The 19,152-nt window shown below is 35.3% G+C and overlaps 2 protein-coding genes across 3 annotated transcripts; one reads left to right on the top strand and one right to left on the bottom strand.

Moving 5' to 3' along the window:
- Positions 1 to 4,102: 4,102 nt before the first annotated feature.
- LOC136219924 (anaphase-promoting complex subunit 7) lies at positions 4,103 to 11,812 on the top strand. The gene is made up of 19 exons (XM_066007517.1): positions 4,103 to 4,160; positions 4,294 to 4,374; positions 4,458 to 4,526; positions 4,615 to 4,665; positions 4,781 to 4,912; positions 5,016 to 5,078; positions 5,191 to 5,306; positions 6,178 to 6,262; positions 6,890 to 6,949; positions 7,358 to 7,403; positions 8,811 to 8,884; positions 8,970 to 9,020; positions 9,107 to 9,307; positions 9,388 to 9,432; positions 9,561 to 9,654; positions 9,820 to 9,965; positions 10,092 to 10,321; positions 10,846 to 10,906; positions 11,335 to 11,812. The coding sequence occupies exons 2-19, from the start codon at positions 4,306 to 4,308 to the stop codon at positions 11,419 to 11,421; spliced, it is 1,680 nt and encodes a 559-aa protein (XP_065863589.1). The 5' UTR covers positions 4,103 to 4,160; positions 4,294 to 4,305; the 3' UTR covers positions 11,422 to 11,812.
- A 380-nt stretch (positions 11,813 to 12,192) lies between these two features.
- LOC136219923 (acyl-CoA-binding domain-containing protein 6) lies at positions 12,193 to 18,951 on the bottom strand. 2 transcript variants are annotated; one of them, XM_066007515.1, is made up of 18 exons: positions 18,849 to 18,951; positions 18,677 to 18,728; positions 18,414 to 18,515; positions 18,236 to 18,317; positions 17,497 to 17,637; positions 17,327 to 17,404; positions 16,691 to 16,795; positions 16,304 to 16,370; positions 16,149 to 16,210; positions 15,846 to 15,985; positions 15,630 to 15,756; positions 15,398 to 15,512; positions 15,021 to 15,109; positions 14,096 to 14,179; positions 13,714 to 14,022; positions 13,121 to 13,636; positions 12,973 to 13,032; positions 12,193 to 12,528 (listed from the first exon to the last, which is right to left on the bottom strand). In XM_066007515.1, exons 3-18 carry the CDS (start codon positions 18,449 to 18,451, stop codon positions 12,448 to 12,450), a joined length of 2,094 nt encoding a protein of 697 aa, XP_065863587.1. In that variant the 5' UTR covers positions 18,452 to 18,515; positions 18,677 to 18,728; positions 18,849 to 18,951; the 3' UTR covers positions 12,193 to 12,447. The 2 variants fall into 2 exon arrangements, with proteins under 2 accessions (XP_065863587.1, XP_065863588.1); XM_066007516.1 differs by having other exon boundaries at positions 18,677 to 18,692; positions 18,849 to 18,913.
- Between the last annotated feature and the right edge of the window lie 201 nt (positions 18,952 to 19,152).

Below are 19,152 nucleotides of genomic sequence, written 5' to 3'. Positions count from 1 at the left end.
ATCTCTTCGAAGATATCGAGCAATCGTTGCCTAGGAGAATCCGAGAAGTGAGAGAAAACCCAACCGGGATGGTAGATAATATTATGATGAAGAGATTAGAGATAATAGAAGGTAGTAAGAGAAACAATGAGAAAGAAAGAAGTAAGTAAAAGACAACAATGACTATATATTAAGCATCGTTCGTTTTGCTGATAATAACGTTATGTATTTCAATTGCCTTTAGGGGCATTTACGGAAAAAAACACCAAATTGTATCAATGAAAAGACCAAAATCTACTTAATTGATGAGAAAATAATGCATTTGAGGGTGTCATTAGAAGTAATTACAAAAGTATTCTAGGAAAAATGCAGAAATAACATTAAAGAGGTGATTATGTGATCAAGAAAAAACCTAGTAAACCTACTGAATTGTAATGCAACTCGAGGTGTAATGGGAAATAATTAAATTAGTAGAAGATCTAAAATACTTACATTTAACACATTAAAATTTACGAGTTTAATTTCTTAAAAAGAAAAAAATTTACGAGTTTAATTGGTAAAATCGAACAAAAAATCATCGATTAAAGCAAATGAAAAAAAAAGGATAGTTAAAGTAGACTTGTTCAAGAGCCCGCTGGTCCGCCCAGCCCGTCTAAACCCGACTTTTATGGATTGGGCTTGGACATGTATAGCTTATGTTTGGTCCGGCCCAGGCCCAGGCCTGTTCAAGCCCGCACATCAAATGGGTTGGGCTTGGGATTTGCCTCAAAATCCTGAGCCCGGCCCGCTTTTATATTATATATTACAGTTTTATTATTATTTTGTTAAAAAAATGTATTAGTTTAAAGTTTTAGTATATTAAAGTTTTTTTAATTCAATGCATATACACATGCATATTCTTTTGAATTAGAAATATACTGCTAGTTAGTATTTTAATTCATGTGTACTGTTAGTTAGTATTTTATAAAACCTAAGATTAGCTGTTAATGAAACATGAACAAATATAATGTTATTATGTATTAAATTATGATTAAAATGTGTATGTTTTATAAATCTGATCCATATTCAATTAACCTTTTTTACTTCTTATTTAATTAATTGATTGTTATTTCTATAACTAATCATAATTTAATTTTTTTTTATTTTTTAATATAAAATATATTAATTGGTGGGTTGGGTCGGGCTTGGAAATTAGTTCCATTAATTTGGCCCAACCCAGCCCGAGCCAATGTGAATATACTATGGGATGGGCTGGGCGTGGACAAACTAATTACATGTCAAGCCCGGTTAGACCCGGTCCGAGCCCAGCCCGGTCCAACTCATGAACGAGTCTAAGCTAAAGTAAAAGATAACACCAATACGTTTCAATTACCAAGATTGTATTATCAATTTTTTACAGGAGGATTGAAGAGGCTTGGTTAGCTGGAGTGAACCCTTCATCTATTTCTACTCAATCCAATTCAATTCCTTCCTTTGATGAGCAAAGAAGAAAACTCTTTTCTTATAGGGATGCAAAAGCCCTCTTTAACTTCTCGGAGTATCACAAATTGGCTGCTCACTCAGTAATGGGCAGGTTCCGTAGAGAAGTTAGTACCTAATAGGTGAGGGAGTACGATACATCGGTGTAAAAGATTGAGTGGGATCTGTGAGGTTGGTTATAGTAAGGCCTGGCCTGGGGGCGAAAAAAGGAAAGAGAGGGATGAGGTTTCTCTCGCTTTTGGCATAGCGGGCCTACGGGATAAGAGAAGATATTGAACCAAAAAACCCTTCACGTCGTTGGAGGAGAGTCTCAACCATACCTTCATCGTCCTAATGCCGAAAGTTTTTCAAATATAAAAAGTCAGTATCCTCCCTCGAATTAGTAAACTAGAGGGAGGATACATTTCTACAGAATAACAAAAAAGAAAAAGGCAAGTCAATCCCTACTACTTCTGGTCCGGGAGTTTCCGCGCTTAGACGTGATAAAAGATACACACGTTATAATGCGCATTATTTGTTATATAGATCTTAATATATATTTTTTCTTTTTGTAGAATAACCAAAGATCTCACCGTAAATATAGATAACAATCGAATAAACATGTAAACCATATTATGTTTATTTAATTAAAAGCGGAGGACTGAACGAAGGACCCAAGACATCCAAACTAGGTTGGCATCCCTGACCCACCTCGAACACAAACACGAACCCAAATAGAATAAATAAATAATAATAAAAATAGAGTTACACAAAAAAAAATATAAGAAAAAATGAGAACACTAGCAAAAGATAGACAGACTAATAAACATCTCGGCCATAAAAATTCTGAAGAACAAAACTAGAGCAAAATGGCGGATGACCATCCCAACATAACTCCTCAGTGCTAATCCTTCCGAAATTGGCTAAGGATTCGGTGACCTGATTACTTTCACGAAAAATGTGTGAAATGACGAAGCGCATTGACATACCATGACATTCCTGTCATTCAAACCTTAAAACCCAAGGGACGGGAAAGGGAGACCACGTATACGGAATCGCTCTCGAGCCAAAGGAAACACCAACCCCTAGTAAATGAAGGCCTAAGGGCACAGTAGCAAATGAAGGCCCAATAAATAAGTATAATTAAAAAATAAAATATAAAATCAATGATCTAAAAGAATACTTAGAATGACACATTTTTGTTACACTTAATAAAAAAATCTAATTTCATATAAAAAAATATTTTATTTCGCTTTAAGTAGTCATACATAACATTATTTACGAGCATTTCAGAATCACTAATAATATATTATATGTCAATATACTCCAACATATTTCTCTCAATATATAAATAGCTAAACCATTCAACGCTTCTTATGACACAATGATCTCAAATAGATTTTGGATAATTTTAATTTCGAAAAAATTCTTTCAGCAGATACAATGGTTACTAGCTTAGTGACGAGGATTACAAAAATAATTGAAATATTTGGATAACAATTTGTTGCTTTGACAAACTTGAATTTTAATTGATGATATCTAACACATTTGTTAAAGTCATTTGCAACTGTTTCATTTCTGAAAAATATCATCTGCATCATGTAAAAAATTATTAAAAGAAAATGTAGTCATCAAATTGTGTGTTGTAATTGTTTAGGGCAAGAGATTATAATTATTATTGCTGCATCTTTTGAGAAATTTTGTATAAATAATTTTGGATCGTTCCATCCCTTGTGCCCTAGACACGTGTCACAATATTTCTAGGCCTATGATTATCTCAATAACAGTTATCTTTTGAAATTTAATTTATGTATTATTTAAAAAAATATTACTTTTGGATCCCAGACAGACGTCCCTCCTGTCCATGCCCAGGGACGACTCTGGACGTTATCTGACTTACTTAATCCGAATTAATCGGTAATCCAGTTATTAATTTGATCTGACTTCTGATCCAGTTTTTAAAACATCGCCAACAATGAATTAAATTATTTTAATACATTTATACCATTAAATAAATAAATTTGAATTTGTGTCAAAATAAATTAAATTTTGAATTTGTTTATTTTTGTAATATAAATATAGAGGATTGTTTGATGTTCTTACATTTAAATAACCAAATTGAGAGTTAATTGTACCGACTGCCATTGAAGTTTAGAATTTAGTTCTAAAAATATCACAAACTTCATTATATTTTAATAAGACAGTTACGTTAGAAATTATTTATTTTTACACACGACATGCTAACTGCATGACAACAAAAGAAATAAAAATTAAATTTATTACTTACTTAAACTATGGATATTAAGCCAAATAGGAAAAAGTCATCACCAAGCTACGGAGATCTGACACAGCGTCTGAATAGAACTCGACACGTTCAACTAGTTGAAACTGACACATAACAATTAATTTTATTATTTTTAGCTCTTACATAACATATACGTAAACAAATTCTTTCTAACGTATTTATCATCTTACTATTCTAGTTTTTCTAAAGTGAATTGATTGAAATGACTTCCTATAAATAAAAGGTAAAATTAAATAACTTGATTAAAACAAAATAAAATTTAGTACTTTTTTAAAACTAACTGTAGACTTCAATGACTATTAGTGAAATTTACCACCAATTTGACGATTTGAACTTTAAAGCAGAAATAGAAAAGAGGGCAGCATTCGAATCAGGAAGAAAAAGAGACCATTTTTATAACCGGACAGAGATACCGCCGGTAGATTACATCCTTCTCCCCCTCCTCCTCCTTCTATACCGTTGATTTCAAAAATTGAAGCTGTTCAAAATCAAAATCAGTTTCATCTATAACCCTCAAACAAGCTATTGCTCACTCTTTCACTCTCTTCTAGACTTCTGCAGACATGGAAATTCCTAAAGACCAATTCGCCACGCTCCTCGATAACGAACTCTACACTTCTGCTCAAATGCTTGTACTTTTTCTTTAACACCTTTTACTCTGTCAGTTTGCGCAATCTCCTACTCCGTCTAATTTTACTTGTGGATTTCTGAACAGGGTTGCTTTCTTGCCTCATCGTCTTCAGTTAATCCAGAGACCAGCCCTCATTTAAAGGCCGAAAATTTGGTAATGACTTGTTCCTTTTTACTTAAATTTCCTGAATAAAATTTCCCTCTTTTGTGTCCATGTGTTGATCTTTGTTGTATTGTTACAGATTTTTCTCGGAGATGCATTGTATCGAGAGAGGGAGTTTCGTAGGGCAATTGTGGGTGTGCCTATTTGGGGTTTATGTGTTTTAATTGCTTTATGTATTGATGAATCTTTCTTTCCTTGGTTGAAGACTGTGGAGTTATTTTGCATTTTGTTACTTTTGTTGGCAGCAAACTTACAAGCAGGCTTTGCAGTATTATAAGATTATTCCCAAACAAAATGCAACATCTTCCAGGAGTTCTTTATCCAACAGGGCTTCTCCGCCGAATTCGCTTAACATTTCACCAATCAATGAAAATGAGGTAGGTTTGTGTTGTTTTTTTATTTGTATCTTTATTTGTTTTCATGTATAGAGCATTATAGATAGTGGAATTGCATGTTTGATGTTGAATTTGTTTGTGGCAGGTGAGGTTCAAGATTGCATCTTCTCATTCTGCCCTTAATGAAACAAGAGCTGCGCTTGTGGAGGTTTTGTTTTACTTCCCTTGTCTTTGCATGCTATTTGTTTATCTTCTCTTGCCCCCTTCACTTTTGAGTTGCACCAGTTCCTATTTTTTTGTAATCTGTTTCCTATTTGCAGATGGAGGCAATTCCTAGCAAAGGAAGAACTTTGCAGATGAGCTTATTAATGGCAAAGCTTTATCGAAATTCCAAACATAATCGCTTTGCTGTTGCTTGTTTCAAAGAGTGTCTAAGGTTTGTCTGAGTCCAGTTCGCACTTCTCCCTCACACACACACACACACACACACACACACACACACACACACACACACTTAAGGTGGCAATCCGGCTATGTTGTTATTTTATCTATAACTTCCATACGATTATATATGATATAAATCCAAGAAAAAAGATAATAGTGTCAATCAGGTTGTGTCTGTAAATCATGTTATCCCGTCAGAAGTTGCCACCCCTACTCACACGCACAATGGTTTTGTTATAAGGGCCGGCCTCCACCATATTTTAATACTTCAAATTCCATTCAACCTCTTGGTCTCATTGTGCCAAATTTTAACACGCTAGTATTTTTTTTTTCCTCAATGTAAAATACTGCATAATGCTTACTTGTAAATATACACATATTTATCTCATAAGCATTGTGGAATTTTGTCCATGAGCTATTTGTGTTGTATCCAGATATGTAAACATGCAAGACTTTGATTTTTCTGTAATGGTCTTAAACATTGATTTTAATTTTTAAGCTTCTCTGTGACTTGAATACATGCCAATAATGGCTATATTATCATCATTGTATTTGTTCTGTGCATTGGGTTGTATCCTTTCTTTGAATTCATATCAATTTTAGCTCTTCAATTACCATATCATGGTCATCTTACAAAAGGTGCTGTATTTATTTGAATGTTATTGATTATCAGATGTGTGAAGTTGCTGTTAATTGTCTTTACTATGCAGATTCCTCTTTTGAGTGCATGCTTGGCCACACCTATACTTGTCAGTTGCCACGCGCACACACACAAAATGAATAAATAAATTTATAAACATATTTTATTGTATTTTCTTTTTTGAATTTTGAAATGCATTTCCTCCCTGTCATACCCTCTGCAGGCATTGCCCTTATGTCATGGAGGCCATAATAGCTTTAGCTGAACTGGGAGTCGCTGCCAAGGATATCATTTCAATTTTTTCACAGGTTTGTTCTTGGAAGATTGAAACCATCCATCCTCACACAGTATAAGGGAGAAACATGTTTTAGCATAGTTTGTTCTCACACGCTGAAGAATACTAATTTGTTGCTTAAAGAAGTTAGCAAAGGTTTTAATTAAGGTGGTTTGGAGGAATAAATTTGAACCATGCTGAGCACAGTGCAACTTATGTTGTGTAGTGTGTACATGAAACTTCAACTTTTATTCAACTTGACCTAATGGTTGAGTCACGAATTCCTTACGCGTAGTAGCAGAAGTCAAATTATAAAGAGTGAAAGTTATAATAACTAAAATAGATGGTGATGTGGTCTTTCATGAAATTGACACCGTTTTGGTATTTTATATCATTAAAGAATATGGTTTTCCATTAGAATACTAGAACTATTAAATTGTTCTGAAAGCACATCGATATGATTTAGAATAGATTAGTGGCTTTCTGCCACCGATAGGTTTTCATCTCAATGTTAATGATGGGATGGGATGTTCTGCAGATATTTTCTGCATAGGGGGTAATAACATCTTTGCAAATATACTTAGCTTGAACTTTTGTTGTGGGTTCTGAATCTGATTTTTGATAGTTTCTGTCTTTGAGGCCATTTGTCTTGTGATTGCAGGCTTCAAATAGAAACGGGAGGGCACCATTTGATCATGCGGACTCAAGTCGCTGGCTTCAAGTGAGTAAAAGATGTAGAGAAGATCTGATATCCATTACAAATTACTTATTGCTTCATAGTGGGCCATTACTTAATTGTTTTTGAAAGATTTTTTTTTTTATGATTAATTGATGAATAAATCTTAATGTTGAATCTGAAAATTTCAATGTTTTTACATTGGGTGAGGAAAAGAATTACAAATATCCAAAATAATGCAAAAATTATTCTAATCTACTAATAGATTGAAGAATGTTTGGGCAAATCACTCATCACACTAGTGGAGGCAAATCTTGGACTCTGAACTAGCTGATTGCCTGCTAGCATAGCTGCAACTCTTTTATTAACGAACCCAATTATCTTATTTTCCTCTCTCGAGTTGCCTATTGTGTCTTACTTATTTTCGCTTATCATTGTTATTTTTGTTTGCAGCGCTATGTAGAGGCACAATGTTGCATTTCTTCAAATGATTACAAAGGTGAACTTGGTTTATATTCAAAATTGATATGTGCATGTGTTATAGCATGGGAAAGTTAGGTTTCCACCTCGCCTCTGTCTCTTGAGTCTTCAGTCTTGAGGATACATTATTACATTTCTTACCAAGTTGAGTCCTATGTTACATGGAAATAGATACAGAAATTGAATCAGAAATGGACACTGAGAAGCGATATTTGTAAAAATATAGGAAACGGAAATGTGGGGAAACGTGTAAATAATAAAAATACAAGGGTATATCTAGAAAGTTTTAAAATTATTATATGTTTAATTTTTTTTATATATAAATTAAAAAAACTACATACTGGTCATATAATAGAGGAAAAATAGATTTTTTCTTTTTGAAAGCTTGTAAAAGTTAATCTAGAAAATATTAGGGATTTACTGAACTTGTGATTAGCATTTATCTATTTCTGAAAATACATGACATCCTATCTAAGAAATGAGTTTCCAATTTTCTTAAATTACGTAAACGTTACCTGAAACATTTCGTACAGGTTTCCGAGAGTGTCGGTTTCCAAAACTTTTCCTGAAACGCAAAACGGTTTAACATCAAATTTTCCTTCCAACATAGGTTGAGTCCTTAAGTTCTGACTACCCTTTATAATAAATCACAAAAAGGTAAAGCGACCTAATATGAGTAAAGGTGTGCAGAATTTTTTTATGTTACAGATGGCACTGGTGTTTTGCTTTACAACTTCGTGTTCTAATTTATAGTGGCAGACTGAAGTTCAATTGCATGTTGATTCTGATTCCTGATAACATGATCAATACTTGACATTGAATATGAATTTGAGATATCATGTGTCCTTGTATATGCAAGTAGATTTATCTGTTTGCATGATTTCACAGCAATTTCCGCAGTTTTGATTGATCTCCTGAGAATTCCAGACACATAACTCTTAAATATAGATGGCCTAATAGCCTCCCAACTTGTCCAACTTCTATGTTTGTGTTATTAGACCAATATATATTGTTCTGATGAATCTTGGATTAGAACTCTATTGCTAGTAAGCTGGCTATGACAAACTAAAAAGTAAACAAATATTAATAAGCTCATGCATGCCATCAGCTTTCTGTTAGAGAAACTTTGAATAGTTTCTATATTAATGTAGGGTCACATATTTTTTACTTATGAAATCCTCCTAATGCGAGCCTTGGCGCAACGGTAAACGTTGTTGTCGTGTGACCGAGAGGCCACGGATTCGAGTCTTAGGAGCGGCCTCTTGCCAAAAAAAATTGGCAGGGGAAGGCTAGCCCCCAGTACACCCTTGTGGTGGGACCCCTCCCTGGACCCTCGCTTAACAGGGACGCGTAGTGCACCGGGCCGCCCTTTATGAAATCCTCCTAATATAAATTGCTTCTCTCTCTCTTACTCTCCTCTCTGTAGGTGGTTTGGAACTATTTGGGGAACTTCTACAACGTTTTCCAAGTAATATACATATATTACTTGAGATAGCAAAGGTCAGGATTGTTGTAGTATAAAGCACCCAATATGATTAAAAGTGTATGATCTTTTTTCACTTATGCATTAATTCATACTGTTCAGGTTGAAGCAATCATTGGGAAGAATGATGAGGCTATAATGAATTTTGAAAAGGTATTAGAACTTTTGCCTATTATATTGACGCTTTGGATAATCTTCATGCATACAAGCATGCTAATGTTATGGTATTGCTAGTGCAGGTTCGATCACTTGATCCATATGTCGTAACATATATGGACGAGTATGCAATGCTTCTAAAAACAAAGTCCGATTACTCAAAGCTTAATAAGTTGGTGCATGATTTGCTCAGTATTGATCCTACAAGGCCAGAAGTTTTTGTAGCCTTGTCTGTACTATGGGAAAGGAAAGATGAAAGGGGAGCATTGTCTTATGCGGAGAAGGTCAGATTGTTATTCATAGTGTCATCGATCTTATTCTTTAAACTGTTAAAATCTCACAATTTGAATTGATTTGCAATTAGAGCATCCGCATTGATGAAAGGCACATTCCAGGATATATAATGAAGGTACATAATTAGTTTATCCCTGATAGAACAAAATTCTTATCAAATGCAAAATTCTTATCAAATGCTTTCTTTTGAGTTAGAATTGAGCTATTCATGATCTTAAGGAACAAAGAATCTTTTTTATGCAGGGTAATCTACTCTTGTCACTGAAGCGCCCGGAGGCAGCTGTAATTGCTTTCAGGGGAGCTCAAGAATTGAGACCTGATCTTCGTACATATCAAGGTGTGATAAGTAGAGATTATAATGAAATCAAACTTTCAATATTTTAGTTGCATAGCATCTAAGTTATCTAAATTTGTTAGCATGCGTGTCCATTGCAACATGTAAGAAAAGAACTGTCAAGATTGAAAACAGACGTTAAAATAATTGGCCTGGTTACTATTTCAGGTCTTGTTCAGTCTTATTTGGCATTTTCCAAAATCAAGGAAGCATTGTATGCTTCTCGGGAGGCAATGAAGGCTATGCCTCAATCTGCAAAGGCTCTAAAATTAGTCGGCGATGTACATGCTTTTAATCCTGGTGGCAGAGAGAAGGTTATCTATAACAAATTATTTTAGCATCTTTTATCCTTACCTTTTGAAGTCGTTTTAGATCATTTCACGAAAATCTGCAGATTTATTTTTTATGAAGATGTCAATGCTAACCTCAACTGGAAACAGGCAAAGAAGTTTTACGAGTCAGCACTGAGGCTGGAACCTGGTTATCTAGGTGCTGCTTTAGCCTTGGCTGAGCTACACGTAATTGAGGGCCGAAATGGAGATGCTGTGTCTCTGCTCGAGCGGTATCTCAAGGATTGGGCTGATGATTCTCTTCATGTCAAGCTGGCTCAAGTATTTGCAGCCACAAATATGCTGCAAGAAGCATTGTCACATTATCAGGCCGCATTGAGGTTAGACTTCTTATGTGATTCCTTAAACTCTAGACTGCAATGGAACATAGGCTGTGTACCTAAATATAGGGGTGTCGAAATGAGTTATGTCATCTTTATATTCTACATGATTATATTATATACTCCCTCCATTTCATAATAATTGTCACATTTGACCAAATCACACATATTTAGGAAAATGATTGATTTGCATTAAATTTATGGAAGATAGACTAAATTTATCTCTTTATTAATAATCCTCATTTTTTTTGTCACACATTAAATTGAATCACCCTTCATACATTGAAAACTTAAAACGGACAAATAAGAAAAAATTTCAAAATGTGACAATTATTTTGAAATGGAGGGAGTATGATTGTGTCAAATGGATCGTGTTAGGTGGATTGTCTATGTATATGTGCAGTCGTATCAGAAAGTGATAACTGGCTAAAAATTTGTAAGATGCATTGTTGACTGTCAATGATGCAACAAAGTTTCTGGCGGAAGTTGTTGCCTTCACATTCAATCTTAATTTTGAATTGCAGAATAAACCCACAAAATGAAGCTGCAAAGAAAGGGCTAGAGCGCTTGGAAAAACAGATGAAGGTTTGTTCTTTTGTTTCTATGCTTTTGTCACTGTTACATTTAGTTATCAGCTAAATATTTAAGCACCCGGTGATTAGGAAAGTCAGCTAAGCATAAAACTCTGTTAACAGATCGTTATTCATTTCATCTGCAGTGTAAATTTGCATCTTTAACAGTTTGAAAGTAGTTTTTATTACATTTGATGTTGCTATAGAGAAACGGTAAAAACCTTTATTTTGAATGTAATGAATACAATTTCAGACGCAAATGAAACGAGTAATGCTCGTTTAACTGAATTATATATTTACAACTAACTAAAATGGCAAACAAAAGCTTGATGTGTGATTATAATTGATTCAGGCTTCAATGTGTCAAATTGAAGGTGAGTCCAAAAGATCTGGGAGTTGAAGATGCTTTTTTCCTTTTTCTAACTGTGGACATTGTTGTAGGGGGTAGATCCGGATGCACCTGAAGAAGATGAAGAAAATGAGGTAGAAGATGCTGATGCAGATCAAGAAGAGACTGAGCTTTTGTGAGAGAGTAAAGCCACACTTGTTGGAAGTGAGATTTGATAGAGCAGATTGTTGATGATGTTGTAAATTAGAAGAGAGAATGCCCAACAAAAGTTGCTGCCAACAAACTTGCCTCCCTAAAATCACTGGCTGAGGTAATTAATTTTTCCGATTAATCGGTTTGAGGCTGGTCAGACACTCTTTGGGTGGATTCTCTCAGTTAATTTTTACTGTGTATACTAGGATTCGAACTTGGAGATCTCTAGCTTAAACACTTTATACCCTTAACCATTTAAACCAATCTTGATTGATATTGAAAGCTTCATTTGAATGATGTAACTTCAGCCATAATTATTGCTTGTATTTTACCATCTCTCTATTGTAATAAAGAGATGTTGGTTCAGATTCCCAGTCATTTCAGGCTTTGATTTTGAATGGATGTTTTCCTTTCTTTTTTTGAACTATTTGTTTGTTCGGATGGATAGATGAAGAGGGAAGAAAGTATTCAAATTATATATCCCCTCTAATTTCCAAAAAACAGGCCATTATTCTTCCTTAAACGTTATTCAAGTGATCGTATCATAATCGCATTATGTAATTACATGATTATATATGATGGAAACGATACAAAAATGATAATAGTGTCAACGGATTATCTTTATAAATTGTTTCTATAAATCCAAGCTCAAGACAAAAACAGGCAAGGTTAGGCCAGGACTAATGTTATTTTCTCCTATTCAAACCCCGCTGATTGGACACAGGCAGGCAGGTACACGGGTATATCCAGGAGAGTAATACTGGAAATTGCTCTTTTTTTGTTTGTTTCAGAATTTAGATAACAAGAAATATTCATTAACTGAGCAAACAAGTAGATCTAATCATAGACTTCACATATATACACATGAAAGTAAACCAAAAAATCCATAAGATGTACTACATGTACAGTTTGCTACTGGCTTGTATCAAAATGATGGCCTTGAGCTGTGCAACAGTTTGGCTGATCAGCTGGAACATGTATTCAGATACTTCATCCTTGTTTTCTTCTCCCTACTACACGTTGAATGGCTTTCTTGGGGTGGGAACTCGATTTTCCAACGACTGCAATCTTTGTTTCAGATGAAAAACTTCAACCTGCAAAGAACACATGATTATACTACTGAAAGAAGACAATATAATTGGAACAAGAACTGTCTATTTTTGAAACTACAACACAATTTACATAGACAACAGGCCGTTTGACACGATTATCATTTTGTTTACATTCACATCATATATAATCATGAGAACATAACATGATTATGACATGAGGACCCGTTTTGAGTTAACACCCCTTCGGAAGGGGCCATTGGCATTTCTACTGCCAAGACAGTGTCGGCAAGCACGCGATGCCAACGATTATCAATCTTCCATAAAGATAGCTTGGAAGAAACTACAAGTAGGGGCTAAATTCTGTGCTTCAACCAAAGAGTAAATCCATATGGTTGTTGAATTTGTTGCATTAAGATCAACAAATCTGTCGAAAACAACCATTCTTCAGTATCTACCTTTCCAAGTATATATATCAAGAGTCATTACCTGTAGTTGGAATGCTCTTGCCCTTTCCCCAGTGAGAACTCCTCTAGTAGAATGTAGCTCCTATAAAAATTTCCCATCAGTCAAAAAACAAGATTGATCAGTCAATGTTTGATATTGCTTTACAGGAACGGCATAGATGTAAAATTACCTTCTGTGTATCATCCAAAACCGCCTTCAGGAAAGCCACATCATGCTCGAGTCTAACATTGTCAGAATGGACAATGTTTGATAAGCTGTTGGCCTCTTCTTGAGCTAGCTCTACACCAGCTAGCTTCTCTTTAAGCAATTCCACCTCTCTCATTGTGTCTGCCAATTTTTTCTCCATCTCTTGTTTACTCTTCAGAACCGAGGATAGATTTTTCTCTGCAGCTTCTCGACTAGACAATGCAGTTGCAAGTTGTCCTTCTAGATGTCCGTTCTTTCTCATAACAGCAGCAATTTTTGTTTCATACAATTGATATATACTTGAATGAGCCCCTGTCATTGCATCAGTTTCCGGTGCTCCTATATCCTCGCCATCGACTAGATGGTTCCCGACTCCTTGGTTCTGGGAGTTCAAATTTTCTGATTCAAATGCATAAGATGTGTCCACTGAGATTATTTTACCTATCGACATGCTATTTTGAATTGACATGTCGGATTGGTTTGTTCGATGTTCTGTTCCCTGAAATCAAAACAACGTACATGTTAATAATGAATATAAACATCTACAACAGTTTCTACGTTAATAGTCCGACTTACTGCTGATGAAAAAGTTCCATCTTCTGCATTCTTTGTCATCTTAATAACTGTGTTATGCTCTTCGTCATGAAACTGTCTCCGCAGAGACACATCGCCAGCCCTACTATTTGGATCAACAAGTGTTTCTGATAAAGATTTTCGACCAGAACCATGGTGCTCAACTGAATGCTGGGAAGAGCCACTATTAAGTTGTGCGGCAACTGCAGCAGATAATGAGCGTTTTCCGGACAACAAATGTCCAGGAACTTTACTAGCAGCAGATTGCCTACTCATGGATGATTCATTTTTATCCATGCCCATTACCTCAACCTGTAATACAACTTTAGCAGTCAAAAATCACAACTTCATTGCATAAACGATAAATATGCTTTCAGTCCCGAACCTGATTTGAAGGTTCCTTTTTTGACCCTCCAAATGCAACGAGAAAATCCTTTTCTTTGTGTTGTACAAGCACCAAGCTAAATCCCTGTGAGTGAAAAGAAACTTCTATAGATAAACATGATAAATAGGCTATGAGGATGGAAGTATATGGCTATGCTACCAACAAAGAAAACAATAGTATTAGGAAAGTAATAAATATAAGTTAAGTGTTAGGAATCGGATCGATTGTTGATTATAACAAGCTTGATGTATGGAACAAAAAATTAGACATGCAATGAAAAGAACAAGCGATTTACACGGTACAATGATTTTTGCCTACATCCACAGGGGAGGAAGAGCCCATAATTCATTAGTAAGTGGCAAGTTGGTACAACAGTAAGGAAATCTCATCTTTTTACCCAAGTCTCTAAAGCTCAAAAATCCTATGAGACCCGATTACACCTAAAAGCTCACACATACGAGATCCCAAGAGCACAAGCTCCAAAACTTTTAGTGCAAATAGACACTTGGAAACAACTCTTGCTTACATATGCCTAAAAGTATAATCTTTTTCCTAACAGAATTCACTAAGATGAAGTTTTCGATTCTTATTTTAATGAAATCCACAAAATAGACACTTGGAAAAAACTCTTGCTTATATAGGCCTAAAAGTATAATCTTTTTCCTAACAGAATTCACTAAGATGAAGTTTTCGATTCCTATTTTAATGAAATCCACAATAATCCTGATCTTTGTCTAATTTATTGCATGTGTAAGTGTAACACTCAAAATCCTAGATCAACATAAAATAGACTATTCATACAAAAATTACTTACAGCATAAGCTCATGTTTAGATTAAAAGAACCAATCTAATCAAAGAGGTTCCAATTACAAGATGCAATAAAATAAGGAGTGTCCTGTGGAGGAGTTAACCAACAAACCTCACCTTGTTGCTGGTGACAGAAGATGCGGATGCTGCAAAGGCCACAGACCACTCCAATTTCAGAATATCAAAAATTAAAGTTTCTGAATGTCCTGTAGTCATAACAAGAAACGGTTTTCAACAGAATGTGGCAATATGGGAAAGATAACAGCATAATAAAAAGGAAAGGTTTTGTGTCTATGAATAACAGAGAAAGTTAAAAATCATGAAGATGGTCTCAAACACCTAAGAAAGGTTGCAACTAAAAGGGGAGGTACATAAATAAAAGCCATGTGCAAGGAAAAACTCAGCTGATCCGTTTCCTTTTTCCAGATAAAGTTGCAAAGTTTGAATAGCTAAAAAGAATTTAAAGCATATGTTTCTTAGATCATGTGGCATACGTTTTTTCCTGCTACCACCCCCTGCTATGTACCATTTAGTTCCACATAAAACTCCACAGCAACCAGCTCGAGGAGATGGATGGAAACCTCGTATCTTTATCCTTGACCATACCATCTAGGGAAATAAAAAAAAACAAAAGAACAACAAAAATAAATGTAAAAGCTTTCATGAAGTTCACATTATTTGGTGCAAAATAACCAATATGGTATTAATTAGAATGAACTTAAGCACCGTTTCGAAGTCAAGTGAATACAAGTCATTCAAAGTCCGGGACTTTGAACTCCCTCCAAATATAAGAAGCGTTTTATCATCATGAAGAGCAGCCACATGATTGGATCTTGGAGATGGTCCTGTCCCGCTGCATAGCACAAATTAATGCTAACTGATAAACTAAAGTGCATCATCATCAAGTAGACCAGAGAGATCAGAACAGGAAAATCAACTCACGTGCAATTTAAAGGAAGCCACGTTAACGACTTCAGATCAAACATATGCAGATCATTTAACTTTTTCCTCTTAGCATCTTCACCTCCAAACAAAATTAAAACAGAGTTCGCCCTGACCACTGTATGACCACTGCGAGCGACCTGTAATGCATAAATAATTTCTCATTAGGAAGAATGCATTTCTTTTACGAAATTGCTCTGTTTGCACATAAATTCGACAGTTTCACAACATGTAGTGAGTTACAAAATCTTATAGATTTGAACAAATGAAGTCACTGTAATATCAGATATGTTATTATGTTACCGGCACATCTCCCTTTGCTTCCAAAAGAGACCAACATTCTGTTTCCACGTCAAATGCCCACACTATAAAAGCCAGAAAGAGAATTGGAGTAAGTCTGCATTATCCATGAGAGCTAAGTAATGGAAATATAAGTGTGACAAACATATAAACCCAACCTGAAATTTTATCACTTGCAGGATCAGTTTTTCCTCCAATTAGAAGTGCCTTCTTTCCCCATGAGACCTATGCCAGGCATAGCAGAAGTAATTTAAAGGACATGCGTGCCAGAAGTAAAGACCGTTTCATAAATTCAAAATTGTGTTTCACAAATAAATAACAGCGCATAGAAACACATGTAACATCCATTCAAACTGCAATGATACACTTCTTTTCATACTTCCACTCTATCAATGTCATGTACAAATACCAGTTTCAATCAATGTTCCTTACAAGCAAAAATTGATGAGAAAAAAGGTTAGATTATGCCTATTTAGATGAACATTGAAGAACATATTGCAGAGGAATGCAGTTGAAGAATTACTGGTGAGAAGATGTGGAAATACCAGACTATGACCCTTGCAAGCAGGAATCTTCAGTGGCAGGCTGCTTGGTGACAAGTAAAGTTTTGATGAAATTGTTTTCCAAGTAAACTGGTCAAAATTAAGCACCTGCGTAAGGAAAGAGGAACAGCTTCAATAAATTAAGCACTTATTTTTTTTTTAAAAAGGGCGGCCCGGTGCATTACGCGTCCCCGCTGAAGTGAGGGTCTGGGGAGGGGTCCCACCACAAGGGTGTACTGGGGGCAAGCCTTCCTCTACCAATATTTTGGCAAGAGGCTGCTCCTAAGACTCAAACTCTTGACCTCTCAGTCACACGACAACAACGTTTACCGTTGCGCCAAGGCTCGCCCTCAAATTAAGCACTTATTTACTTAAAAAAAAATTAAGATAGAGAGAATGAAGAGAATTTTGAATATATTATGCTATGAATAGGTACACCTACCAATGATTAAGGCTATGATTGAGGGATCTGATTCCTATACAGCTATATACATTTATGAAAAAAAAAACATTGAAGAATCTCCTCAATCAAAAATTATTACACTCAAACAACATTTCGAAAGAAGTAAATTTCTAATGCAATATAAAGTAAGGTTATGTTTTCCTTACTCAAATATAAGTTTACGAAGAACTGCTTACCTGTACATCATCTAATAATCCATTTCCAGATTCGCCACCAACCACGATCATCTTGTTACCAATGACAGTTGCTGCATGCTAATCAAGAAAAAAGTAAAGTTTTCACTTTTTCAGGTTGAATATGCATAAGAAGATAATCAATACAATAGAAAAAGTTAGTCATCTTTTACATTGGAACGTGGTGCAGGTTTATCCCCAGATATAGATAAAACCATCCAGTTCTCGGAGTTCACAGATGTTGAGTTATTTATCTCGGGTTGAGCAGATGAACAGTCACAATCAAGCTCATCAGCATGACTAGTTACAACAGCCTAAAAAGAGAGAGAGAAAGAAAGATTAAGAGCTTATCACACCCCATAAAAATTGTTCGGAATTGGATCATTATTTTACTATAACAAGCTTGACATGCGGAATAGGAAATCAGACATACAATAAAGGGCCCGGTGCACTACGTGTCCCCGCTAAGCGAGGGTCCGGGGAGGGGTCCCACGACAAGGGTGTATTTGGGGCAAGCCTTCCCCTGCCAATTTTTTGGCAAGAGGCCGCTCCTAAGACTGGAACCCTGTGACCTCTCGGTCACACGACAACAACGTTTAAATATTTACGTGGTTCAGCTATTTTTGCCTACATTCACCGGCAAGGAGTATTACTAACAGTAAGAAGATCTTATCCTTTACCCAAGTCCCTAACTCTGAAATCCCATGAGACCCAATCACACCCGAAAACTCACACATATGCATACCCCAAGAGCACACAAGCTCCAAAACCCTCAACATGCAAAAAAAGTAAACAAACAATCCTTGCACAGTTCCTTTTCTAATTAGAAAAACCAAACTAAATAGGATTCTAGACAAACCTTAACAAAAATCCATAAATCTAATACTAAAATTAAACAAACCAAGGCCTTACATTAGCATTGCTGCTTCGTTTAAGAGGTCTAGCAGGGCTTCTAGTTACAAGTGAAGAATCTGAAAGCTGTACCTTCTTCACTCTGAAGAAAACATGAAAATCAAATTCAGAAACGTTTCAGTATCACATATCACATTTTGGAGAAAACCAGAACTAAATGGAAGAGAACTGAACTAACCTGCCAAGCTTCATACGTCTACCAGAGAAACCAAACATTTTCACTTCAATCAAACCTTCTCAATGCCACACCGAAAAGATTCCAATTGATTTCAACAAAACCCTAAAAAAGAATCAGCAAATGCAGCCAAGAACATTATCAACAAATGCCCCCAAAAAATAGTGAAAACGGAAGAAGAAAAAGGCATTAAGTAGAAACAGTAAGAAACATAAGAAACGACAAACAAATGTAGATTATTACACAGTAATTTCGAACTTACTTACCTATCAAAAAAGACATCTGACAGCAAAACAACAATGGACCCATGTTTGATTACTGCTGAGATAACACAAATTACAAAAACTAAAGAAGAAGATGGAAAGATTCAACACAGAAAAATGAAAATGAAAATGAAAAGTTGCAGAAAGTAGAGAAAGGGGGAAAAAAAACTGAAACCTCTGGTCCTTGAAAAGGAAAAAGAAAAGCTGGGTAAGTGAAAAGAGCTGCTGCTTTCTATTAGTGAGCTGTAATGAAGTTAATGGGTTTTGTCGTCTATGTGATTCTGTTTCTGGTTATAAGATTTCAGGAGATATTATTTTATGGGTACTTTTCTGATAAAGTTTGAAACTTTACTGTTAATCTATTGATTAAAACTAGTTTAAGAAAGCTAAAATTATCATTTGATTACATTGAAATCACTCATTACGAAATCATGTAATTGCTTAATTAAATGGGCTAAGGGAAAATTACAAAATTGGGT

The sequence above is a fragment of the Euphorbia lathyris genome, chromosome 2 (assembly GCF_963576675.1).
Source record: "Euphorbia lathyris chromosome 2, ddEupLath1.1, whole genome shotgun sequence".
Lineage (NCBI taxonomy): Eukaryota > Viridiplantae > Streptophyta > Magnoliopsida > Malpighiales > Euphorbiaceae > Euphorbia > Euphorbia lathyris.
This window is presented reverse-complemented; position numbering and strand designations above follow the sequence as displayed.